The following is a 27,233-nucleotide window of genomic DNA, read 5'->3' as shown; positions in this document are numbered from 1 at the left end:
CAGTTCCTGTAAGATGTTCTGTAGAGGTGGTTTGTGGAAAGCAAATTCCCTCAGCTTTTGTTTGTCTGGGAATTGTTTAATCCCACCGTCATATTTGAATGATAGTCGTGCTGGATACAGTATCCTTGGTTCAAGGCCCTTCTGTTTCATTGTATTAAATATATCATGCCATTCTCTTCTGGCCTGTAGGGTTTCTGTTGAGAAATCTGACGTTAGCCTGATGGGTTTCCCTTTATAGGTGACCTTTTTCTCTCTAGCTGCCTTTAACACTCTTTCCTTGTCCTTGATCTTTGCCATTTTAATTATTATGTGTCTTGGTGTTGCCCTTCTTGGATCCTTTCTGTTGGGGGTTCTGTGTATTTCCGTGGTCTGTTCGATTACTTCCTCCCCCAGTGTGGGGAAGTTTTCAGCAATTATTTCTTCTAAGATACTTTCCATCTCTTTGCCTCTCTCTTCTTCTTCTGGGACCCCTATAATACGGATATTGCTCCTTTTAGATTGGTCACACAGTTCTCTTAATATTGTTTCATTCCTGGAGATCCTTTTGTCTCTCTCTATGTCAGCTTCTATGCGTTCCTGTTCTCTGATTTCAATTCCATCAATGGCCTCTTGCATTCTATCCATTCTGCTTATAAACCCTTCCAGAGTTTGTTTCATTTCTGCGATCTCCTTTCTGGCATCTGTGATCTCTTTCCGGACTTCATCCCATTTTTCTTGCGTATTTCTCTGCATCTCTGTCAGCATGTTTATGATTCTTATTTTGAATTCTTTGTCAGGAAGACTGGTTAGGTCTGTCTCCTTCTCTGGTGTTGTCTCTGTGATCTTTGTCTGCCTGTAGCTTTGCCTTTTCATGGTGATAGGAATAGTCTGCAGAACTGGGACGAGTGACGGCTGGAAGGACTTCCTTTCTTGTTGGTTTGTGGCCCTCCTCTCCTGGGAGAACAGCGGCCTCTAGTGGCTTGTGCTGCGCAGCTGCGCGCAGACAGGGTTTCTGCTTCCTGCCCGGCTGCTATGGAGTTAATCTCCGCTGTTGCTGTGGGCGTGGCCTGGCTCGGGCAGCTACTCCAAAATGGTGGAGTCGCGTTGGAGCAGGAGCTGCTGGGAGGCTATTTATCTCCGTAAGGGGCCTCCCTGCTCCCTGCAGCCCAGGGGTTAGGGTGCCCTGAGATCCCGGGTTCCCTACCTCTGGATTAAGTGACCCGCCCTGCCCCTTTAAGACTTCCAAAAAGCACCCGCCAAAACAAAACAACGACCACAAAAAAAAATAAGAAAAAAAATTTTTTTAATTAAAAAAAAAAAAAAATTTTTTTTAATTAAAAAAAAAAGGTGGTCGTTCGTTTTTCTTTATTCTCCGGTGCCAGCCTCAGGCCTCTGCTCACCGGTCTTTCTGCCCTGTTTCCCTAATATTGGGGTCCCTGTCCCTTTAAGACTTCCAAAAAGCGCTCGCCAAAACAAAGCAGCAAAAAAGCAAAAAAAAAAAAATGGTCGCGCGCTTTTCTTATGTCCTCTGTCGCCCAGCCTCCAGTGCCTGCTCACTGTTCTTGCTGCCCTGTTTTCCCAGTATCGAGGGCCCTGCACTCTGGCCCGGATGGCTGGGGCTGGGTGTTCGGCAGCCCTGGGCTCCGTCTCCCTCCCGCTCTGCCCGCTCCTCTCCCGCCGGGAACTGGGGGGAGGGGCGCTCGGCTCCCGCGGGGCCGGGGCTTGTATCCTACTCCCTTCACGAGGCGCTGGGTTCTCTCAGGTGCGGATGTGGTCTGGATATTGTCCTGTGTCCTCTGGTCTTTATTCTAGGAAGGGTTGTCTTTGTTATATTTTCATAGATATATGTTGTTTTGGGAGGAGATTTCCGCTGCTCTACTCACGCCGCCATCTTCCGCCCCCTCCTTTCTTTTCTCTTTATGGGAGGAATTTAATAACCAAAGGTGGTTTTCATGCATCGTTTCATTCAAAAAAGGAAAGTTAGGCAAGTATCACAGCTGGGTCTAGATGACACAGTTCGCGGAGTCAATCATTTCTAACAGTGTGAGTCGACTCTTCTCACCTAACACTACATTGAACTACAAACGAGGGATAACCTTTAGCATGATAACCATTGCCATGGCACTTTCTGGAATGCTATCAAAGCATCTCAAGAAACAAGGTCATTTAAAACACTTGAAGAATAAGCAGAAAAACATCCTCTTGGGGGGCCCTTATCAACAATTCACACCAACATCCCAGAAGTCAGAGCAACAAGATAACCCTTTCCAACAGAAGCTGGCTGTTTTTTGTGATAAGGGCTTGATAAGCTGTGTGGTTATGACTCCTAAGCAGAAATGGGATGAAAGCCAATGAGAATACATGCTATCCATACTGGATTCAATTCCATCACAGGACCCAAGGGACACTTCCAAGAACCACCACCAAAAGTGTGTGGGACTCACATTTTCACAGCTTTGTTTCTATGTGAATTACCAAAGTTGTGCTTTTTAGACCTGGTAAAAGTTCATGTTTTCAGTAAGGAAACAATGAGAAATGATAATGGTGGCCCAAAGTCACAGAGCTTCTTGGTTGGACCACTGGAACCAGTACCCAGGAATCCTGACTCTTGGTCCAAACACAATCTCAAACAGCAGTTCTAAGCTTTGACCTTTTTTGTCTGTTTTTGAATCCTCAGTAAGAGCACAATAGGGATGTAGGGATGTTCTATCCATGAAGAATTCTGTGGAAAAGTAGACTTTTAGCTCCATCTCTATCTTCAGCAGATGGTCGGTTTAAAATTAGCTTTCAGCTAATTCCAAAATTAAAGTTACCTATTTCCTCTAGGGTTTAGCTGGGCAATCTTGGCAGTGCCATTATGAAATAGGGACAGGTAAAAAAGCATGTAGTTTTAATTTCAAAATCTTCCATGTCCAGACCATAAGGATGTCCATTAAGATAATTTCACACCATGACCTCTATAAGTGCCTTTTTCCCATGACCAGGAACACTCTTGGGTTACTCCAAGTAGAATACTCGTGGTTAGGTCCTAAGGACACGCTCTGTACACACTAGAGAAGTCTTCAGAACAAAGCACAAGGCAGCAGCCTGTCCTCAGTCCAACCTGAAGCAGTTATGCTCGGCACTTTCCCGAGCCTTTAGGCCATACACCATCGTATGCTCGCAGTCCTTTTCTCTCACTTCTCAAGCCTCCGGAGAGGTGGTGTCTGGGAGGTTGCTTCCACACACCCACCAAGAAACGCTCATTTTCTGTTTCACAGGGTGTGTGAGTTACTAGGGAGAGAAAACCTCAAGCTAACACTCAGCATTTTGAGGCAGTACTACACAGTGGTCTCAAGCACAGATCGGAATCCTGGGTCCACCCCAGAACTCTCCCTGTGCAGACAGTGGACAGTAACAGTGCAACGAACATGAAATGAATTTGCCCACTACCTGGCATAAGGCAGCCACTGTGTGAGTCTTCGCTGTGATCCTAGACAAATGTTCACTATTTCTGCTTCCAATGCTCAAAGGCCCGTGATGCGGTCTGAAGTGCTGTTGCTCCTGTGCACAGAAGCCCCACCAAAACATCCTTTGCATAACTTCAGGAGGGTCTCCAGCACCTACTGAATCGTTCTGCAGACAAAGTCTGCTTTAGCTGAGCGTTTGTAGGGTGACCTATTCATTGTTATGCCAGCAGCAAGGCCAAGTTACCAAAGGTTTGCAGGGTCAGTTGAGAGGAGTCGGGCCTGGCTGTGGACCAACTTGCAAAACTTCCCCTCTACTGGAAGGCATTCCTGCCCCTGCCCCTTCCCGTGGGTGTGAGGGGTAAGGGGAAGGCTGTCTGGGCTGCATCCCTGTCTCCATTCACCCCACTGTTAAGGCATTCCCTCAGTGTAGTGCCAGACACTGAGGGGCAAGGACCTCGTCGGGTGCTTCCACTCTCTGAGTGAAGTTTCTTTCTAAGCTGTCAGGGAACAAGAGCAAAAAGTGTTTTATGCAATGGCCAGGCCTTTCTTCTAAGTATTAATCTCACAAGATATTTAAGCTTCTCTATATCTCTATTAAATGGGAGAAAGAATAGTAAATATCTTTTCAAAGTACTTTGTTAAAAATAATTTCAAAAATAAATACAATCATCAATTGCCAGGTCTTTTAAGTGTTTTTCCAAATCCTGTTTTCCTGCAATAACATTTCTATTTTAGGAAAGCCTAAAGGGAAAGAAAAACAAGATAATTTAGAATATGATGTTTCCAAAGCAACTGCTCTGTGGTTCTATCAGGACCTTCAAAGCCACAGCCCGGGAGGAACTGCCTGTTGCGTGCCTGCGGGAGGCTTCAACAGCATAACCCCCACAATTATGGGGAGGGTGCAAAGCACAATCAAAACACCCCTCCCCGATGAGCACTGGTGTGCTCCATTTCTTTCATCTTTCCAATAAACGAGCATCAGAAATCTTCAAAAGAAGATTCAAAGAAAAAAAAAAGTACTGACTTCTGGTTCTGGCAAAGCAGCAAACTGAACAGAAGCAGAACCACCTCTCCGACTATAAACACACACACAGAAATGTTACATGAAACACACCAAAAAAACTCCAACAGTGCAGACACCTAACTATAAGGTGAAGTTTTCCCCCAAAAAAGTTATTCAGGAAAGAGGAAGTTAGTTTATATTCAGGTTGCTTTAAAATTGTTCCTTTATTTGGGAAAGACATATTTACTTGAGATGACCCTAGCAACACTATCCTAGGATGCTTACAGAACAAACTGTTTTGTTTTTAAAGAAATTTAACATAGATTTAATAATTATTCCCAGAGGCACGACCTCAAAAATGTGGCTGAAAGCAAACTTTCAAAAGTATATTTTAAAAAGCACTAGAGCAAATGATTAAGTTTGGAGATACTGTCTTATGCACAGCATGGAGGAAAAAAACACAATGTTTCTTTGTTATGGAATGAGAAAAAGAACAAGCAGTGAGCTTTAAGAAATAAAAGACAGTCATTTAAACTAAAAACTCAAGATGGGTGAAAGAGCAGATCAGGCACAAATTAAAGTATTAGTGAATTAGAAGAGTGCGGAAGAAACACATTAAGATGCAGAAACATGAGGGAAGGTATGTGGAATCTGAGAATGTCCAACAGTTGCTCCAGAAGGAGACGACGGAGGAGGAGATCAGAGTCAAGGAGATGATGCCTGACTACATTCCCAAATTAACAAAATATACAAATCCTCAGCTTTAAGGCACACAAGTTCTGACTGAGATAAATAAAAATAAATGACTGCCTAGGCCCATTACTATTTTTAAACACAATTTTAAAAGTACGTGGAAAGAAAAAGATTACCTACAAATGAACAAAAATGGGACTGCTGCCGACTTCCCTGAAATAAATCTTCAAAGTGTTGAAGTAAAATAACTGTTAACGTAAAATTCTATACCCTGCTAAAATGCTATTCAAGCACAAAGACAAATAAAGGGATGCTCAGAGACTAACAGCTTACTGTTCACAGAAAAGAACTACTTCAGGTGCAGAAAACTAAACCTCAAAGGAAAGAAGGGCTCTGAGAGATCAACATGTGCACAAACAAAATCATAAGCACTGATTGTAATAATGATGATTGTTCAGCACCTTAGAAAAAGGTGAAATTGAATGCTTAGCCACAGTAATATGGAAGATGGTGATCAGAGCGGAAACCTTCTAAGGTCCTTGTATTGTTCAGGAGAACAGAGGTAATAATTCACTTTAGACTTTATTAAGTCAAGGATACAAGTTAAAAACTAATGGTAACTACTAAAATAACAGAATGAGTAGTAGCTTTTAAATCAGTAAAATTAAATTAATATAAAAAGTCAACAAAGAGCAGAAAAAAGGAGGGGAAGAAAGGGCAAAGAAAACTCATATACACCGAAAAGGTGATAGAAATTACCCCAAAAGAGTAATTACTATGCTAAATGAAAATGGGTTGAATTTCCCCATTTAAAGACAAGAGATGGTCAGATCCAGTCATTAAATTCCTATATGTGTATCTGATTAAGAAGCAAAAATCACATTTGCACAATGCAACATGTCCAAGAACATACAATGCAATGCTGTTAATTGGAAACCTGTATGTTAATCCAAAGGAAAATGGATAAAATGGTGTAAATTCAAATAGAAATAATATAGAGAAGTTAAAATTAATGAATTAAATTGTAAGACTGAATCTAGAAATTCATGGATTAATTTCAAAATGTTACTGAAAAAAGCTATTTGAAAAAGAATGTAAACAGAAATACCATTTATGTAAATTAAAAAAAACTGTCTCCATATACAGTTGACCCTTGAACAAAGTCAGGGTTAGGGCACCAACCCCCTGCACAGTTAAAAACCTGCATGTAACTTTTGACTCCCCCAAAACTTAACTACTAACAGCCAACCATTGACTGGAATACAGATAAAATAAACAGTTGATTAACATATATTTTGTATGTTATATGCATAACATACTATATTCTTACAATACAGCTGGAGAAAAGCAAATGTTTTCTCAAATGGTCTCAAATCTCCAAAAAATTTTCCAATATATTTACTGAAAAAAAAAAAAATCTACATATAAGAGAACCCATGCAGTTCAAACCTGTGTTATTCAAGGGTCAACTGTACTATGTATTGCCATGTCTACATACGTATGTAGTGAAAGTATAAAAACATATCCAGAGAAGAAACAGGAATTTTAGAAGAAAGTTATGTCTGGGAATGGGTTGTATGTTAAAAAAGAAAACATTATGAAGATACATCTAAACAAAAAATTCAAACCAATAATAATATAATATTCGTTGGGTACACAGATACCACTTATGTGAATTTATTTTCCATATTTTGAAGTAGTTCTGAAATCATGATTTAAAATAAAAATCACAAAGGGGAAGAAAGAGTAAGGTTTGATTCCATGCCAACCCAGATCTGTCTATCCAGTTAGCTATCAGTTATTGTTTTAAAATTACATTTTTAATGTCCTGAACTTACAACATACAGTTCTAACCACAATAGAACATGTGCAAATACTCAAAAAATAATCTTGTTTGTGATCTGTAATTTATCTTTGTTAAAGCTGTGGTTCTGGCATTTGCTTTTTTCTATCCTAATTGCTCAGGATACATCTGTGGAGCCATACTAACAACGGGTAGAAGATGTGGAAGGAATATTTAAATGACAGCCATCCTGTGAAGCCAGAGAGTTGTGTGTGAGGGACAGGATATGCTGGGGGCACAGCCACAGAGAACCGAATGGAAAGGAACGTGTCATGTGCTATGGGAACAACGGGGAGGCAAAAGAGGCAGGGAAACCACTCTCTCAAGCATGAGTCCTCTCGGTGCTCCCCTGACTTCACAGAGGAACTGGTCCTTGTGTAGAGTCCTCAAAGATGAGATGGACGTTGTTAAACAGAAGCAGGATAGGTCTGAAACGGAGAGGGGTTTCTAAGGGATAGAGACCCAAAGGGCCCAGGAGCTTGGTGCTGGGGGCTTGCATAGAGCTGGGCTAAGGAAGTTCAAAGTGGCTCCTCCTGAGGAAAGGAAGCAGCGTTCTTTTAGTTCAGGGCCAAGTATACTATGCAATCCTGACCTTCCTTCCTGGACCTACTCATGAATCCCAGGATCAGTGCCCATCACCCAGGCTGACCAACAGGGACACCCTTTTGGACTGTAACAAACTAAGCAGTTAGATTTTCTTTGCTTGGGGTGACAAGAGGCCAGAAACTGAAGAGCACACAAACCAAAATAGTTCCTCATTAACACAGAGCAGCTGCCTACGTGGGACCCCCATGTTTGACCACTAAAAAAGGAATTCAAAGCAGCTCAGACAGCTTGCTGGATGGGCCAGGGGAAACAAGCAGAGCTGGGCATACATCACATGATGACAAAAAGTCACAATTTGGTATTGTGTAGGTGGAGATTCCCAATCTGGGGCTTGGGGACAAGGGGAAAGATGTGGACATTTGAAAAACAGTGGGGTTTGTGTTCAGATGAAATATGTCCTGAATCTCAGGGAGTATGAAGGCACACAAGATTTTTATGTTTGCTATGAGGGCAGTTTTTACAAAGCTGAGTAACTAATGCAAACTAAGCTGTTTATCTTCTATAAATTGAAATTTTATTTCTGAACCTTCACCACTGTAATCGTAATTTAAGAACATCTCATTTAATAAGTAAAAGCTAATAGGCTTGCCATAAAGTCCTACACTTTCAATCTAACACAGACCACTGTTCAAATATGCTTCTAATCAGGGATCTATGACCTTTTTCCTAGAAAAAAAAACACTAAGTTCATGAGATATTGTAAGTAATTTCATGTCTCTCTTTTTAATTCTCTTCCAACCAAGTGCATAAACTATGAACAAGTCTACATTCTTTCTACAATTTAAACTTGGTTTCAATTTTAAAACTGTCATTTAGTTATTTTCCTTCTTCAAGGAACTTTGAAGTCTCAGTGACTCTCCCCACTTTCCCTTTCCTTACCATCTCCCTTTTTCCCATGACTTCTCCTTGTCTTCTTTAAGCGACAGTTAATTTTATTAGCATTACCTAGAACTTGCCAAGGCTGCTATGAATTCACGCTGTGGGATTAAATAAAGATCAAGGACTACATATTTATTTTAAAAATTCTTTACACACCCAAATATGTAGATAAGCAGGAGAGTCAATAAAGACAAATAACCACAACCATGCCAACTGTGTGGCCCCAGGCAAAGGGCTCCAACTCTTGGGACATTTCTCTGAAATGAGAGGCCCCAGTTGGGCTCCATGGCCTCCTCAATTTGTTCTGTTGTTAAGCTCCAAGACTGCCCTTCTTTTAACACTCAGTGGAATATAAATGCTAAGTAAGAAATAAAAAAGTGGTAGCTAAAATGAAATTTAAAAACTTGACACAGGATGTGTTATGTTATAATGGTATTACTGATGGGTTTGTATAAGTAGAGAAGAAAAAATAAAATGTAAATATATTTGACCTGAAGTACTAGGGCTTATTTTCAACTCAGGCATATCTGATCTGGGTATATTTTTATAAACTTGATTTAAGCAATTTTTGCTTCCTTATCTCTTACTTCTCTCTGTACTGTAAATTGTGTTACAAATGTTTACTTTCCTCCTTGGTACTCTTACATCTCCTTATTCAGAGCCTAGACACTGCTCATCATTTTTCATTGTTCTCACCAAGCTGTCAGAGGAAAATCTGTATTTCCTACTATGGTGCCTTCAGAACCCTCCAAATTCACTGGTAGGCACACAGCACAACTTACACAGCACTTTTCTTTCCCTCCTTACCATGGATATACCGATATACCTGTTTAAGAGAGGTTAAGTTAGGAAGTTAATAGCTGTATCTCTAGGACTTAGGAAACATAAGCAGTTTCTTAAGTTCTATAAGATTCAATAATCTTAAAATATGTTTTCTCTAGAACATTGCTATGTATAATAATAAACTATAAAAGCTTTATTAAGGAAATGGCTCTATCGTCTACCAGTCACAGGACACCAAACAGTTCCCTCCGGAAACCTGGCGGCTGCTGTGTCCCTTAGCACAGAGGCAAGTACACCGTGCTGGGCCCACGAGGCACTCCCGTGCACCGCCCCTGCCTCCAGTCCTGCAATAGCCATCTTGGACGCTAATTAAACTGCCTTCATTCTAGAACAGGACAGAAAAAAGCAAAAAGGAGTTGTAAGCATTTCACAGAGCGTCAAGCATAAAAGTAAAGATAGTGGCATCTACCATTCTAGTCATAAAATCTTTACTGTGGCTTATGAAACATGTGGGAGAACAAGACACAAATCTCCCACAGAGGCAATACCTCTGATGATCAAATAGAGTGTTTTCCACTAGCTTACACCTTCTCATACACAATCACACACACACAGGGAGACCTCACAGCCTGAGGATGATGGAGAATTCACTCCTGCCTCTAAACACTGATTCTAAGATTCATATTGATTTCTCCCCTTACCTTTTTTACTATTCCTTGAATTAAAGCCATTAACAACATTTATTAACAATAAAAGGTTATAAATCCAAATAGGAGTGCTTGAAAGTGTGTTTAAGCCATGGCTTAATTCTCCACCCAAGAGATTTAGCAACAGTTTTATAACACATCTGTGTCACACTATACCTTGAATGGTGTAGTCCTTCCCCTAAAAAGGCACACAAATTGTGCTTACCACGGGAGGGCAGCTTTCCTCTCATCTTTAGCTTTAAAGGCTTTATTACCAAGCTGTACAAACAGGGAGGACTTAAATATTGATTCCAATTTGTCTTTCATTTTTACTTAAGCTGCGACATTTGCCTTTGACATCATCAAAATTGATTTTCAACATCCCAGTTACCTAGAACAAGTAATTTGGCCTGAACTTACAGACCACTCAAACCCTAAATGGAGATCTCAGTATCCACTCTTCCTATCTTTATAGAAAAACTCATCACATCTCAAAGCTATTTACAGTTATCAGATCAGGACAGAGAGGCTGACTTATCATAGAACATACCAAACACAAGCACCACCCACTTTCTCCCGCCCTCACCTCCAAACAGAAATCAAGTGTTTATTAGATGCTTAATAAAAAAATGTTCAGATATGCTTTTCACATTTTGTTCATGTTCCACTCTGTATTTTGTTTGTATGAGAATATTTCTGAAAATATTTAATTCTGAATATAATATAATACATAAATAGTAGAAGAATCAATAGCAAAGGCTTCTATTTTAGATATTCTAGGAGGCATACTTGTATTAACCATGGCATTTTAAAAAATTAATTTTAAACCACACAAAATGTATCAATTGATGTATTTGCTCCCCAGTTCTTTCCCCACCTCCCATGCAGCTGCCTTTGTTCATTCAGGAACAGAACTCAGGACAGTAATAGGAATACACTTATGTAAGAGGAAGCCCATGTTAACCTCTGACCTACCTCATAGAACATATAAAGAGACAGCAATGTGAGTCCAAGGTTATACACCACTAAAATTCCCCGGCAAGAGAATGGCTGCCTGTTCTTCATGTATTTTGGTCCCAGCCATACAATTAGTAAATATATGATGGAGCAGATAAAAGTAGGTATATAGTTGTCCATAAGAAACCATCCTTTTACTCTGGTATCTGGAAAATAATAAAAGAAAAATATTTAGTAATTAGGAAGATAAAAAAATAGCAACTTTTTTCAAACATTAAAAAATTTCTGTAACCATGATTTTAAAATAGTCACATAATTCTAAAGTTCTTAGTGCCAACTAAGCAACCAACAGGGGAAGCATGAATTTTTCAATATGTATCATACAAGGTGAAGCCCCTGGTTCCATGTTCTGAATAACAACGCATATGTTATTCATGGCTTTTGCTAAATTAAAAAAAAAATCCTTTCCAAGAGGCTTAAAGAAAATAAGGAGAAAGCTAAATTTTCCATTAAGTGGATTTATTAGCCAGATTTGTTGAATTATGCACGGGGTGATGAAAATCTAGAAATGGAAGTCTTTGGTCTCCAAAGTCTCCATCTCAGCCAACTGTCAGCAAGTCTGCCCAGTATGTGCAGACTCGGAGAAAACAGGCTTTATCCGGGTTAGTGACAGTCCCTTCTTAGAAAGGCAGGGTCTGCTACCAGTGCAATAGTCAACAGTGGAAGGGACAATATATATATTTTTAAATGAGGGTGAAGCAGCAGTGATCAGATAAGCAACTATTGAAGATACTTAAGGAACCATGGGAGGACCAGCATTGAGAGAGAGGACCTATGCTGATTCAAGGAAGCTACTGGTGTAGGAGAGACCTCCCCTGGTCTACCCCTTTCCTAGGCAGGGACAAGGAGGAAGACAACAATCAGTTTTAAGTGGCTGCTGGCAGCAATCTGACAGCCTTCTACTTGGATGGGGGTAAACTCCCTGACCCCCCAAAGTGTTACCTGTCCCCAGGAGGATTCAACTTCATCCTTGGGCAGACTCCCAGGAAGTCACCTCTGAAGCCTATTCCTCTCTGCATCCTTCTGTAGTGAGCCCCCAAACCTGCAGCTCCTCGATCTTATCTAGCCTCCAAGCCCTCCTACTCTGGAGCTCAGAAGCACATGCAACTTTCACCCCCTGCATCTCCCAACAAGCAGCAGCTTATAGGGACAGTGTTTGCCCTTTCTCTAACCTCCTGATTGCACCATCTTGCTACTCTCTCCAATGCTTTTATCCTTGATCTTGCAGGACAAGCATACATGCTTTTGGGGAACAGACTGTCAATCTCCTTTCTTGCAGAGACTCTAGGTTCTCCCAGGGTTTCTCTGTGGCTTTCTTCCCTTGGCTTCCAAGGGAGATGCCCTCCACAGGAAATGCCCTCCACCCGCTCTCCATCAGTTATGCCAGGGTGGTGGGAGGTGCTACTGTCAGTCTGCTGAGATGGTAGTTCTCAGAAGACCTTCAAGGAAGCGGCTGCTCCAGTGAGCTTCACAGGGGATTCTCAACACCTTTTGTTCTCAGCTCTGGGCCTCAGCTGTCAATTGTGAGAAAACAAGTTCCCACTTAGCAACTAACATTAGACTGTTATCTATGTTTGTGGGTACATATATATCACAAACACAATAAATGCACACATACAAGTCTCCAATTTCCTTTTTCTTGAACTATTTTGCATCTTACTCTTAAATATTTAAAACATATTTTCATTTTTTCCATACCCACCAGTATCCAACCTCTTTGCACACACACTGCCAAGTACTTCTGGGGGGTGGGGGTAGGGGTGGTGCTGCCTCACCCCTAGCCCCAGGCAGTAAGTCCTCAGGATCCAGCCAACCTTGGTAGTCCTGACTGCTTCAGACATGGGCACGTGAAACTCTGTGGCCACTGAGCTGATGGTTGGGTGAAGGGCCCTGGGGAAGTTTCCTTGGACTTAAAACCTGCAAATGAACAGAGTTCTTCCTCCTCTGGGGGTGCTGCCTGGAGCTGCTGCAGCTATCCTGGCAACCAGGGAAGGTGGGGTACTTATTCTGAGAATGGAGCTGCTTTTAATACTGAGGATGCAAAGTAGAAAATGACAAGAACAGGTGTCCTTGGTCAACATGACAAAGCTCCTGAAATAACTCTGGAGTTGCCTGATCTTGGAAGCTAGTAATTTTTTTTCATTTCAACCATTTAAAATTGGTTTTTTTTTTTGCCCCAACCTAGCTAGATGGATCCAACTTGTTTTTCACATTTGACTGTACACTAAATTACTTAACCTGTCCCGTATAGATGGGCATCTAGATTATTTCCAGTCTTGTTAAGCAATGCTGTAAGGAGCATCCTTATACACATCTTTACAGAGCTGATAAAGATTAGCTACAGGATGAAGTCTCAAGAGTCCAATAGCTGAGTTAAAGGGCATGTGCATTTTAATTTGAACAGAATACACACTACCCTCTAGAGAAGTCATACCAATTTAGACTGTTTTTCAACATCCTCACTATTGTTCCAGATGGTATCAAACATTATTTCATTTCTGCCATACTGATAGATGAAGTTCCTTTTGTTGTTTTCTTTTGCGTTAAAAAAAAACATGAGTGAAACAATCTTTTCATCTGTTTCAAAGTTTCTTATAGTTTTTGTATGAATCTTTCTGTGAACCTAAAATGTTTCTTCTTTACAGGTAAGACTGAGAGATAGAGATGACATTAAAAGAAAACAATATGGAGCTGATTTGCTTCCTAAAAGATAGTAAAAGGTTAAGAGAAGTATCAAAGGTGAGTTCAGGTGTATATATTTACCTGATGACATGACACAACATGAAGGGACGTTAAAAAACCCTTAAAACTGTAAAAGGGGAAGTTTCAAACTCCTGCAGCGGTACATTTTGGAAACTAGTTTCAGCCGCAGACTCACAAGAACTGAGGAGAACCAGTATCACCAGTAATGGTGAAATCTGTGGCCTTCTCAGGCTACAAGCTTTATGGCATAATCTGATCTCCAGCTCAAGTCATCGGAGGGTCAGAGCAGCTGTGTGTCTGCTCCAACAGCCAGGGTACCACTTCAGTGACCGTCACAGGACTTCCCCAAGTCCCTTGTTGTCCAGGCCAAAGCCTTAGTCTGATCACAGAGGATGCTAATGTTTTCTAAAATCTCTCCATGCAGTATTTACAAGTGGGGAGGAGGGGAGGTAAGCAAAACCAAAAACCACCTTACCTCGGGGGCCTAGCAATGCCTTGAAATAGGTACTAAGTGACGCATCAAAATTTTCCATTTTAAAACCTATTAAGAAAAAGAGACATTGATTAATCTCCTCAAAATGTTTTTTATGCACTGCTTTTTCATAAGGGAACAAGAACAAATTCTTTTAAAAAATATGCTATGGACAAGGTTAAGTTTCTCATGTGGAAAGTTTTTTTTTTTTAACTCACAAAAGCAACTTATGTGCTAGGTCTAATTTGAAAATCAAAAGGGAAGAGACAATTCGTGAATTCACTTCATAAATGAAGTGTCAGTTTTCAGAACTTCTTTTCTCAGTTCCATAAAAGCACTTTCCGTGAAGTTGAAATCTCAGTGGGGAGAAGAGTGGAACTGGATTGGAAGGTGGCAGACGGGAGAAGATCCCATCTGGGCAAGGACCAAAGTAAGACAAGGACAGGAAGAGCCATGTCAGAGAAAGGGATGCTGCAGAGAAATACAGTTTCCTCTGCTTGTTACTTTCATTAATTATTTTAAAATAGCTTCATGCCCACTGTAAAAAATTCAAATATTAAAAATGAAGAGGCAGTAAAAAAAATCTCACTTTCTTCCAACCACAATCCCTAAAGCCTCAGTGTCAGAAGGAACTTAATGGTAACATTCTTGGGAATACTTCCAGAGATTTTTCTGGTTCGATCACAAAAGAGGTCATGCACACCAAATGGATGTTTTTACAGTTGGGGATGGCAACCCATTAATAGATGATCAGGTCAACTTAGCATTCAAAAAAATAAACTGATCATAATAATCAGTGTGCTTTGCCCTGAGTCAGAATGAGTAAATCTCAGAAATCTTTTAGTGTTATTATATCATATTGTAAGCATGACACACTCAGCTGTGATGTAAATATATTCTTACTGTGGGGGGTCACAGTAAAAAGAAAAACAGAAACACTGTTACACTGTTTAATAAAGTATCTTGGATATAGTCTCATATCAGTAGCTATAGATCTAACATCTAAGATTGTATAGCTCCCTAAATTTCACCCCTATTTCATTTACAGGGTGGTTAAGCATCTTTTCTTAGGCATGTTGACTAGATTTTCTGTAGTAAAGAAGCAAACATTTTCAATTCCTGTTCCTTACTCTTCTTACAGAAATAACCACAAATATTTTACCCTCCAAGGGAAAAGGGAAGTAGGTTTTCTTAACTAAGCTGTTAATCATTTAATGCTACCTCTCTTCCTTGACTCACCACACACTGAAGCATATGTATTTTTTGGCTAATTTCATAAACTACTTTCTCCATGAATGACAACTGAGTCAATCCAGCCTGGCTGTGATCCAGAGATAGGTGGAACCATCCATGATCCTTTCAGAGGAGTAGCTACCAGGGTTCTATCCTGCCCCTGGGGGGTACTCAGGGAGGGTACTGACTCCCCTGATCCTGGGCTGGAAACCAAGAAGCCACCAGCTCCGCACATTCAAGTGTCAACAGTCAGGCATGCCACCGGTGTCTCTCAACAGTTACACAGAAACAGCCCTTTGGGGCCACTTACGAAACCCAAAAACTAAACAGCGTTTTAACATACTGAATTCCTAAGGCCATTCTGGTGAGCCATTTTCCTTCCATACACTGAACCTCTCTGAGAGACAGAAATTTTAGAAAATCTTGAAGAGAAACACTTAAGCTTTACATTTCCTAAATGTAATTCTTCCTGAAAAGTATTCCATTGTTTTTTTTTTTTTGAGAGGGCATCTCTCATATTTATTGATCAAATGGTTGCTAACAACAATAAAATTCTGTATAGGGGACTCAATGCACAGTCATTAATCAACCCCAAGCCTAACTCTCAACAGTCTCCAATCTTCTGAGGCATAACGAACAAGTTCTTACATAGTGAGTAAGTTCTTACACGGTGAACAGTGCAAGGGCAGTCATCACAGAAAAAAAGTATTCCATTCTTAAATAAAAAAATATATCTATTTAAAGGTTATTAGAAGTCCTGCAGTTAAAAAATAACTTAACTGTATCAAATTATTTATCATCTACTGAAAATCATCCAGTAAATGCAAGTTTTGGAAGACAACCATCATGTTTTTGTGTAAGCTAAATCACTCTATCACAAAATCACAATTTAACTTCATCTGTGATGGATAGCAGGCCGTGTATATGGAGGGCACAGAGTCCCCTGCACCCCAGTCAAAGGCAAAGACATGGCACAAGGAGGAACAAGGTTGTAAAGCACTATGATGACTGGACTGAATTACTGGTGGACAAGCTGCCCACCGGGGACAGATTTACCTTTTTCTAAGACATGTTAAATCTCGATCCTGCTATTATTTGATGGGTATATAGCTTACTAAGAGGTCACAGTAAACATACAATCATCAGGTATTAATAAGTATGAGGGGCTGAGAGCGGTTAGAGAGGCCAGCAGGTGATTAAGTGGTTCAAGGCTGGGCTCTTCCATCAGACAACTTGGGTTTGAAACCCATTTTACCCCAACTTACTAGCAATGTGACTTTGGACAAGTTATTTAATCTCCTACCTGCAAAATGGGGGAAATAGTAATTACCTCTGAGATTGTTAAGATCAAATGATTTAATATACGTAAGGTCTTTAAAGCAGTGCCTAGAATGCAGTAAGGCCTCAGGAAATGGCTTCCTACGTTATGTCTGCCACAGGCTCAACTCCAGAATGAATGCTGTCAACCATCTGTGACTGCCCATGCTTCTCAGCAGGGGCACTGCTGGTATTCTGTTCCCAACTCCCAACCCCTGTCCACTAAATGCCTTCAGCAGTGAGCCTCCAGTCATCATGACAACACGCCTAGGGGAACCGCAACAGAAGGTGGGATGGTAACATCTCAGGAGAGGGGAACTTGGCAGTATGAGACATTACCTAAACATGCAAGACGAGGCTAAAATGAACGTACTAATTAAGTACACAAATATCAAGCACCTACTGTGTACAAAGGATTGCAGGATGGAGATACACACAAAGAAACATACTCAGAGACCTAGAACAAACCAGACATTCACAGTGGATAAAGGAGTTGCTATAAGCCAAAAACAGAATCCATTGTGCAAATGAGTAGATGTTAGAATGATGCATACTGCAGATCAAGCTGTATATACACATTTAATACCACACTGTAAAAATAATATTCAAATAACAGTATTCTGGGACAATAGCTGACAAAAGCAATAAAAGAATCATTCTAATTTTTAATGAGGAGGCCTTTCAGAGGGCTCCATCAGTTCTGGTTTTATGTAAGGAGGATAGAGAAAAGCTGGAAACGGAATAAAGGAATGTTTTTAAATGACAGGAGACAGACAAGTGGGATGAAGGTGGTGGGGAGAACATTCGTGGACTTGGAAAAAAATGAGGCTCAGGAATTGGTATAACAACCTATTATTACAAGGACAACAATGCCTAGTACATAGCTCAACTTGACAATCTAGGCTGACATCATGCAACAGAAAAGTAGCTTGATTTAAACCTAAGGTAAAATTCCAGTGCGAGAGCACTGAACTCAGCAGCAGATTATACCGAAAGAGCTGGTGGAATTCAGTATTTGGAGATAGGGAAGAATTCTGTCCTAAATGATCCCAGTCTAACCCCATCGTGAAAAGAGCCCCCTGGCAGCTGGCAGGCCCAGGAGCACACTTCCGACTCTTTAAGCTGGAACATCGCCACCAAAGCACATGCAAGAGGTGGCATTGCCTTAACAGCACACTGCTCTCTGCATTTCTTTTCAGCTCGAGACCTCTTCTCTTAGGTTTGCAGAACTTTTCACAATCAAACTTAGGAACATATAACAAAGCCACCGAAACAGTCTCTAAAAGAACTATGTGAAAAATAACAATTTTCAAAGACAGTTGCTGGTTATACCTGAAATGTCTATGCTGGGAAGGGAGAGAGGACGGCTGAGGTGGCCCCTGGAACACAGGCCCCTCATCCATGGAGTCTTGATCCATGAATGAATCACAGGGCTGATTCTGGGCGGGACTCTTAACACATTAAATGTTTTCCCCAAACTCCCCCCTACCCGCCCACAGCTGGACACGGACTTCTCTATCAGGGCTGCTTTTACACAGGTTACCAAGAGACATCTTCAAAGGTTTCCTTCCATCACTTACTCAGCACAGTCTCACGTTTCTGCCTAGCCAGCCACTTACCTAGCGTCCTTCAGTTCCATGTAGTCACTTTGTTACTCATGCTGTACACTCACTAAGTGCCTACCATGTACCGAGGGATGCAGTAAAGAACAAGACAAAATTCCAGGCAAGTGGAGAAACACACCCATGTATCATGTATTATATTAAATGACTGTGAGCAAGAAAGTAATATGGCAGGCGAGAGGGGTGGATTACAGAGCAGGGATCTACTTTGGAAAGTAGAGAGCCGGTCACCCTGATGGGGACAACAGAGCAGAGACCTGAATGGGGACAGAGCAAGCCACCTGCGTTACCAAGACAGGGCATTTTAGTTAGACACACAGGTGAAGGCAGTGGCCCTGAGGCCAGCGTTGCCTGGCATGCTCAAGGATCCCAGGCCAAGCCAGGGGTAGGCGGCAGCAGCAATGCAGGAAGCCTTCTGTCCTGCACTCCCTGCCCACACCCAGACCTCACTCAGTGATGGTCCACAGAAATCAACCACATGGCACAAACTGCAGAGAGCATGTGGCCAACAGGCTGGGAACAGAAGGTGCCAATTCTTAACTGTTCTCCCTGCCACTGTCCCTCATCCTCCTGGCTGTGCCCACTTGCCAGCACCATGCCCTTGTCCTTCTCCTCTCCCTTGCTGAGCCTATCTGCTGTGCCACAGGAATAGTACAAAAGGTCTCAGCAAATTGATTGTTCACCGCCAGGCTGGGCTGGCCCACTCCACTGGGTGAACTGGGTACTTGCTGAGTGGGCTGTGGGCAGAGCTACACCCTTTCGTACTTTTCTAAAGGAACAGGAGAGGCAGAAAAACTCTTGCCACTTAGTTAGTGATCGATATTCATGGGAACGGCATGACCCACTTTGCACAAGATGTCCAACCACACTGCCAGGTCTGCAGTCAACCTGCCTGACTACTGCAGCTCCCTGTCTTCCAAACTGCTGTAGGCCAGTGACCACATCTCAGTGACCCTAGTCACCCTACAGGCAGCTTGGGCAGGCTGGCCCAAGTGGGAACAGTGCTGCCCTATACAACTGTACTAGCAGGGACCAAGCCCAGGAAATGCACCCATGAAGAAGCACTTTGGTCCTAAATGAAGCAAAGAATAAGCCATTCTTTGATCTGGCTCATTCCCCACACACAGAGAGGAAACGGGGGTGGTGAACAGCTCCCAGGAACCAGACCATGCTGACACCAAGCCAAGCATTGCTTCCTCATCCTCTTTAACCAGGAGTCTCTGACACCCACCCAACCTACAGGATCTCCCAAAATTATGGGCCATGATGGGGAGTAATAGGATTAGTTAAAAAAATTTTAACCACAATAATATTCAAAAGCTACTCCCTAGTCCAAGGGCCACACACAGAAAATGGTGACAATAAAAATGGGATATGGGTAGAAAACAGGCAAGTAAGTTAGAGTAGATTTTAAAGCATTCTTTTTGTGCACACTTACCAAAAGACATTCTTAGTTGAAGGCCCACTTCTCATTATCAAACTCTGGAGTGTTTTTGGTTATTATGCAACTGTACTTTAAGTGTGCCTCACTGTAAGTACCTCACTAAGAAAAGGTAATTGGGACCGGTCATTCTCTATAAATTACCCTAGATACTACAAGAGGGTATGAGAAAGTTCAGTGCACCTTCACCTGGATCAAGTGTTAGTTCTGTGTTTCCTGCTACATGGAATAAGGGTTTCAGGATTGAGGTAAGCCTCAGGCCTGAATTCAAGAGAAACACTGGAACTACCATAGCATTAAATACAGACACTTGGAAATATGCATACAAGCAGAACACTAAAGGGCAAAAACTCAACCCCCCAAAGAGAGCCCCACTCCTGTGGAAAAGCCATCTGTCTATTAGCGCCTCCGGGAGCAGTGTGCCCAGGTGAACTGTCCACAGGAGGCTAAATAAACATTAGTGTCCACTTTGATCTAGTATCAGAGTTTGCTGGAGGCTTGTTTGAAAAAAAGACACTGCACTCAGCTTTAAGCAAACCAGTCCCCGCTTCTCTCCATTTGGCTCCTAAGAGGGACAATAACATGTGACAGAATAGGGATGGCAAAAAAGAAGGTCACTGGCGTTCATGAGAGATGGCACAGAAAGCTGCTTCCATGAGAATTCTCAGGATGAAGTTACCTGTCTCAATAAGCATGCGAAAGCTGATCATCGTGGGCATTTATATCCTGAACAGGAGAAAGCAAGAAGCTGCTCAGAAAGTGAAAACTACTGGGGTGTTAAGGCAAATCTGTTTTAAAAGATCTCAAGATTAAAAACTATGGATCACAGTAAAGAAACTTAATTTCCACAGTCAGGCATGCTGAAGTAAAAACTTTGCCATGAAGTTTTTTAGGGGCAAGCCTTGGTTCTTCTTTCTGCTAAGACAGTGGTGGCAGGGAGCAGTGAGCTTGCTTTGAAAACCAGCTCTCCTGACATCAGTCAAGTCACAGTGCTTTTGGCTTAAAAATGCCTATGTTTATCTAACTACTGTTTAGCATAACTTCCTCATCATATCCTGTTTTATTTTTTTGAATTGTTAAGAGTTCACCTAAAAATGAGTCAGCTGAGCTGAGCTTATATGCTGTAAGGGGTCAGGATGAAATCTCCCTCCATCGTCTCTTCTCTTGGCCATTCATCCCTTTTAACAGCCTACTTGTGTTAAGCAGGCATGGGAACATTCTTCAAGTTGGCTGCCAATAACACAGAAAATTAAATGGTGCGTTCATTTGGTAGTCACAATGCTGCTTCTTGAATTTAAAAAGGTTTTTCTGTGTTGGAGAAAATCAACTCTGAAATAAGAGGAGGAAAACAATAACCATACCTTGCTCAGAAATGTTCAAATAGAAAACACTGTCATAAAGTGCATCAGGGAAAGAACTTCTGAAATACTAACAGGCTCAGATATGAAAACAAACTGCTAACAGAATCCCCTCGGAGTGCTGGTATTTAAGTAAATGTTGTAACTACAGATTAAATCTTGGCTCTAGAGAAATGATCTGCCACATCCACAGTACTAGTCATTCCAACAGTCCAGGAATCTATGCTTATTCTCTTTTTCCATAGGATCCCCACACTTTCTAACCTCCATTCTAAAGGCACAACAGACTCTTGTTAATACGTTAATAGCCATTTTTTCTTACCAAACCTGCAGAAAAAGCATACAGCCCTACTCAGGGCCCTAGATAATAACTTCAAAGTTAGGGCACTAATGTGTACTACAAAGAACTGCTTCAGGTTGGCACCAAGGTTAAACAAGGCTGAACAATCCTAGTCTGGTATAATATTAAGTTTTGGGGAGGTGGATTTTAAATATTGCAACAATCAGTTTTTATTTGTACACAAACAAGAGGAGACAAGTTAAAAGAGAGGCATTCGCTTCTGCTCCTTGGTTGCCACTAGTCAATTAAAAAGTATAGCTGACCCTTGAATAATGGGAGAGAGAGTGAAAGAGGGGTTAGGGGAGCTGAACTCACGCACACAGCTGAAGACCTGCATTTAATTTTCAACTTCCCAAGAACTTACCTAACAGCGTACTGCTGACTGGAAGCCTTACTGGTAACAACAAACAACTGACAAATACACACTTTATAAAGCATATGTATTATAAATTGTGTTCTTACAATACAGCTGGAGAAAATGTTTTTTCAGAATTGTCACAAATCTCAAAAAAATTTTACAGTATGTTTACTGAAAAAAATCTGTGAAATATGCTGCCTACAAGACACATATTTCAAACCCAAAGACAAACACAGACTAAAAGTGAAGGGATGGAAAAAGATATTTCATGCAAAAAATAGAAAGAAACAGGAGTAGCAGTACTTAGACAAAACAGATTTCAAAAAACAAAGAAAATAACAAGACAAAGGACATTACATAATGATAAAGGGGTCAGACCAACAAGAGGATATAACCAATATAAATATCTATGCACCCAATATAGAAGTACCTAAATATGTGAAAGAAATACTAACAGAATTAAAGGGGGCAATAGAACGAAATGCATTCATTTTAGGAACTTCAACACACCACTCATTTCAAAGGACAGATCAATCAGACAGAAAATAAGTAAGAACACAGAGACACTGAATAATGCATTAGAACAGATGGACCCAACAGACATCTACAGAACACTCCACCCAAAAGCAGCACGATACACATTCTTCTCAAGTGCACATGGAACATTTTCCAGAATAGATCACATACTAGGCCACAAAAAGAGCCTCAGAAAATTAAAAAAGATTGAAATTGTGCCAACCAGCTTCTCAGACCACAAAGGTACAAAACTAGAAATAAATTATGCAAAAAAACAAAAAAGCCCACAAACACATGGAGGCTTAACAACATGCTCCTACATAATCAAAGGATCAATGACCAAATTAAAACAGAGATCAAGCAATACATGGAGACAAATGAGAACAACAACTCAACAGCCCAAAACCTGTGGGATACAGCGAAGGCAGTTCCAAGAGGAAAGTATATAGCAATAAAAGCTTACCTCAAAAAAGAAGAACAATCCCAAAAGAACAGTCTAAACTCACAATTAATGAAATTAGAAGAACAACAAATGAGATCCAGAGTCAGTAAGGAGGGACATAATAAAGATCAGAGAAGAAATAAATAAAATCAAGAGTAAAACAATAGAAAGAATCTGTGAAATCAGGAGCTGACTATTCTAGAAAATAAACAAAACAGATAAACGCCTAGCCAGACTTATCAAGAAAAAGAAGAGAGTCAAAAACAGAATCAGAAATGAGAAAGGAAAAATCACTAAGGACACCATGGATATACAAAGAATTATTAGAGAATACGGTGCCAAATTATATGCTAACAAACTGGATAACCTAGAACAAATGAACAACTTTCTAGAAAAATACAACTTTCTAAGACTGACCCAGGAAGAAACAGAAAACCTGAACAGACCAATTACCAGCAACGAAATTGAACTGGAAATCAAAAAACTCCCTAAGAACAAAATCCCTGAACCAGGTGGCTTCACGGCAGATTTTTATCAGACATTTAGAGAAGACCTAATACCCATCCTCCTTAAAGTTTTCCAAAAAGTAGAAGAGGAGGGAATACTTCAAAACTCATTCTATGAGGCCAGCATCACCCTAATACCAAAACCAGGCAAAAACACCACAAGAAAAGAAAACTACAGACCAATATCCCTGATGAACATAGATGCAAAAATACTCAACAAAAATATTAGGAAACCAAATCAAAAAATATCAAAAAGATCATTCATTATAACCAAGTGGGATTTATTCCAGGGATGCAAGGATGGTACAATATTAAAAATCCATCAACATCATATACCACATCAACAAAAAGGACAAAAAGGACAAAAATCACATGATCACAATAAATGCTAAAAAGCATTCAACAAAATTCAACATCCATTCATGATAAAAACTCAACAAAATGGGTATAGAGGGCATGTACCTCAACATAATAAAGGCCATATACAACAAACCACAGCCAACATCATACTTAACAGTGAAAAGCTGAAAGCTTTTCCTCTAAGATCGGGAATAAGACAAGGATGTTCGTTCTCACCACTTATATTCAACAAAGTACTGGAGATCCCAGCCATGGCAATCCAACAACAAAAAGAAATGAAAGGCATCCAGACTGGTAAGGAAGAAGTTAAACTATTACTGTTTGCAGATGACATGATATTGTACATAAAAAAACCCTAAAGAATCCACCAAAAAACTACTAGAACTAATAACTGAATTCAGCAAAGTTGCAGAATACAAAATGAATACACAGAAATCTGTTGCATTCCTATATACTAATGATAAATGAGCAGAAAGAGAAATCAGGAAAACAACTCCATTTACAATTGCATCAAAAAGAATAAAATACCAAGGAATAAACCCAACCAAGGAGTTGAAAAGACCTATACCCTGAAAACTACAACACATTCATGAGAGAAATTAAAGAAGACACTAATAAATGGAATACATCCCATGCTCATGGATAGGAAGAATTAATATTGTCAAATTAGCCATCCTGCCTAAAACAATCTACAGATTCAATGCAATCCCTATCAAAATTCCAATAGCATTCCTCAATGAATTAGAACAAATAGTTCTTAAATTCATATGGAACCACAAAAGACCCTGAATAACCAAAGTAATCTTGAGAAGGAAGAACAAAGCATGGGGGATTATACTCTCTAACTTCAAGATTTACTACAAAGCCACAGTAATCAAGACAATTTGGTACTGGCACAAGAACAGACCCATAGATCAATGGAATAGAATAGAGAGCCCAGATATAAATCCACACATATATGGTCAATTAATATATGATAAAGGAGCCATGGATATACAATGGGGAAATGACAGCCTCTTTAACAACTGGTGTTAGCAAAACTGGACAGTTACATGTGAGAGAATGAAACTGGATTATTGTCTAATTCCATATACAAAAGTAAACTCGAAATGGATCAAAGACCTGAATGTAAGTCATGAAACCATAAACTCATAGAAGAAAACACAGGCAAAAATCTCTTGAATATAAGCATGAGCAACTTTTTCCTGAACACATCTCCTCAGCAAGGGAAACAAAAGCAAAAATGAACAAATGGGACTACATCAAACTAAAAAGTTTCTGTATGGCAAAGGACATCAGCAGCAGAACAAAAAGGCATCCTAAAGTATGGGAGAATATATTCATTAACAACTTATCCAATAAGGGGTTAACATCCAAAATGTATAAAGAACTTACATGCCTCAACACCCAAAAAAAACAAATAACCCAATTAAAAAATGAGAAGGGGATCTGAAAAGACACTTCTCCAAAGAAGAAATCTGAATGGCCAACAGGCACATAAAAAGATGCTCAATATCACTAATCATCAAGGAAATGCAAATTAAAACCATAATGGGACATCACTTCACACCAGTTAGGATGGCCAACATAGAAAAGACTAGGAACAACAAATGCTGGCAAGGATGCGGAGAAAGGGGAACCCTCCTACATTGCTGGTGGGAATGTAAATTAGTTCAACCATTGTGGAAAGCAATATGGAGGTTCCTCAAAATACTAAAAATAGAAATAACATTTGACCTAGGAATTTCACTCCTAGGAATTTACCCAAAGAAAACAAGGTCCCTGATTCAAAAAGACATATGCACCCCTATGTTTACTGCAGCTCTATTTACAATAGCCAAGATATGAAAGTAACCTAAATATCCATCAGTAGATGAATGGATAAAGAGGATGTGGTATATACACACAGTGAAATATTATTCAGCTGTGAAAAGAAAACAAATCCTAACATTTGCAACAACATGGATGGAGCTAGAGGGTATTATGTTTAGTGAAATAAGCCAGGCATACAAAGTCAAGTACCAAATGATTTCACTCATTTGTGGAGTATAACAACAAGGCAAAACTGAAGGAACAAAACAGCAGAGACTCACAGACTCCAAGAAGAGACTAGCAGTTACCAAAGGTAAGGGGTTAGGGAGGGTGAGTGGGAAGGGAGGAAGAAGGGGATTAAGGTGCACTATAATTAGCAATCACAATATGGTGGGTCATGGGAAAGCAATTCAGCACAGAGAAGACAAGTAATGACTCTAACGCATCTTACTATGCAGATGACAGTGACTGCAATGGGGGGGTGGGGAGGACTTGATAATATGGGTGAATGTTGAAACCCAAAGTTACCTTCTGGAAAAAAAAAACCTGTGGAAAAGTGTACTGGCACAGTTCAAATCCCTGCTGTTCAAGGGTCAACTGCACTATTTTAATCATTGTTGCAGAAGGACATTCTTCCAAAGCAGTGGAGAGTCATCCCAGCAGCTTTGTAGTTAAATTATCTGTGGTCCTTCCTCCCACTCTCCCTTGCCTTCACCCTCAACCCTTTTTCGAAGGCCCAGATTAGGTGTTGCAAAGATTCTCTGGCATCTGGTAATCTCAGTCTTGCAAGTCATTTATTATACAGCAACTTCAATTTGTTTATGACTTGGATACTTATGTTTTCAGGTATTATGGGAACACACTCTGCAACTCCTCAGGTAGAGTCCAAATCCTGCAAGGGAAAGCACTCCAATTTGTTCTACGTGTGCAGATACCTATTGTTGATACTATAAATGAGGAAATTTAGCTACTATTTCAAATAAAATAGAGGGAAAACAGTACCAAGCACTGATCACAGGAGCCCACAATGGCAGCTTCCTAAATAAGGCGCTTAAATCTTAGTTGCTGAAAGCATTTCCTCAGGGAAAAGCGACTAGATGCTAGTGATGGGCACTTTAAGCAGAGAAGTTCTACTCTTGTTTATTACTTGATCAGTAAAGACATTTTATACAAGGTGTAGAAGAAACAAGGAAAAGAAACCAAAATGGTGACACACCCCTCTTAAAATTCAAGGGAATTTCTTCCTCACTGAAGAGAGACAGAGATGTATTTTTCTAGTTTTGGAAGACAATATTTATGTAAATACACTTCATTTAAGAAGATCTTTTCAGCAGTGGGAAGAGGGAAAGTAACATGATCTTAGAAATTTTTCTAGGGAAGTTCTTATTCATAGCTGAAGAATAAAATATACTGTCAAATTCAAATTCTTTCCCCAGTTCTCAGAAGGGGGAGACAAGGACTCCACACACCAACCCACAGACCCAATAAGCATTTGGAGAGGGGTTCACTGAAGCTACTCTTGTACTTTTACCACCTTAAAAATGACTTAATTTTCATTTGAAACCAGAAGAACAAGACTTTTGCTGATGACTTTTTCTTGGGCAAAACACACTCCATTATTCGAAAAGACAATACTAGTTTATAAACAGGCATTCCTTACTGGTGGATGAAGGCCAGTCTGCTGCAGATGGACTTAGACCTCCGCTCTTGCAAGCTTCGTGGATAGTAACTCATTAGTCCCCACAAGGCTGCAGTGACACAAGGTAAAAGGTCGTCCATCATGTGCTGGGATCAGATCATCCCCATAACTGGTTT

The 27,233-nt window shown here is 40.4% G+C and overlaps 1 protein-coding gene across 3 annotated transcripts in view; it reads right to left on the bottom strand.

The window, feature by feature from the left end:
• ELOVL5 (ELOVL fatty acid elongase 5) overlaps window positions 1-27,233 on the bottom strand; it is an 87,508-nt gene that overhangs the window by 17,665 nt on the left and 42,610 nt on the right. For all 3 annotated transcript variants that reach the window (XM_036916366.2, XM_036916367.2, XM_036916368.2), the window contains exons 2-3: window positions 14,117-14,182; window positions 10,897-11,084 (exon numbers count right to left, since the gene is read on the bottom strand). In XM_036916366.2, coding sequence (XP_036772261.1) covers window positions 10,897-11,084; window positions 14,117-14,174 — 246 coding nt within the window. In that variant the 5' untranslated portion in view covers window positions 14,175-14,182. The remainder of the gene's footprint in view (window positions 1-10,896; window positions 11,085-14,116; window positions 14,183-27,233) is intronic.

Source organism: Manis pentadactyla, chromosome 16 (genome assembly GCF_030020395.1).
Source record: "Manis pentadactyla isolate mManPen7 chromosome 16, mManPen7.hap1, whole genome shotgun sequence".
NCBI lineage: Eukaryota > Metazoa > Chordata > Mammalia > Pholidota > Manidae > Manis > Manis pentadactyla.
The sequence above is the reverse complement of the archived record's forward strand: the minus strand, read 5'-3'. Positions and strand labels throughout refer to the sequence as shown.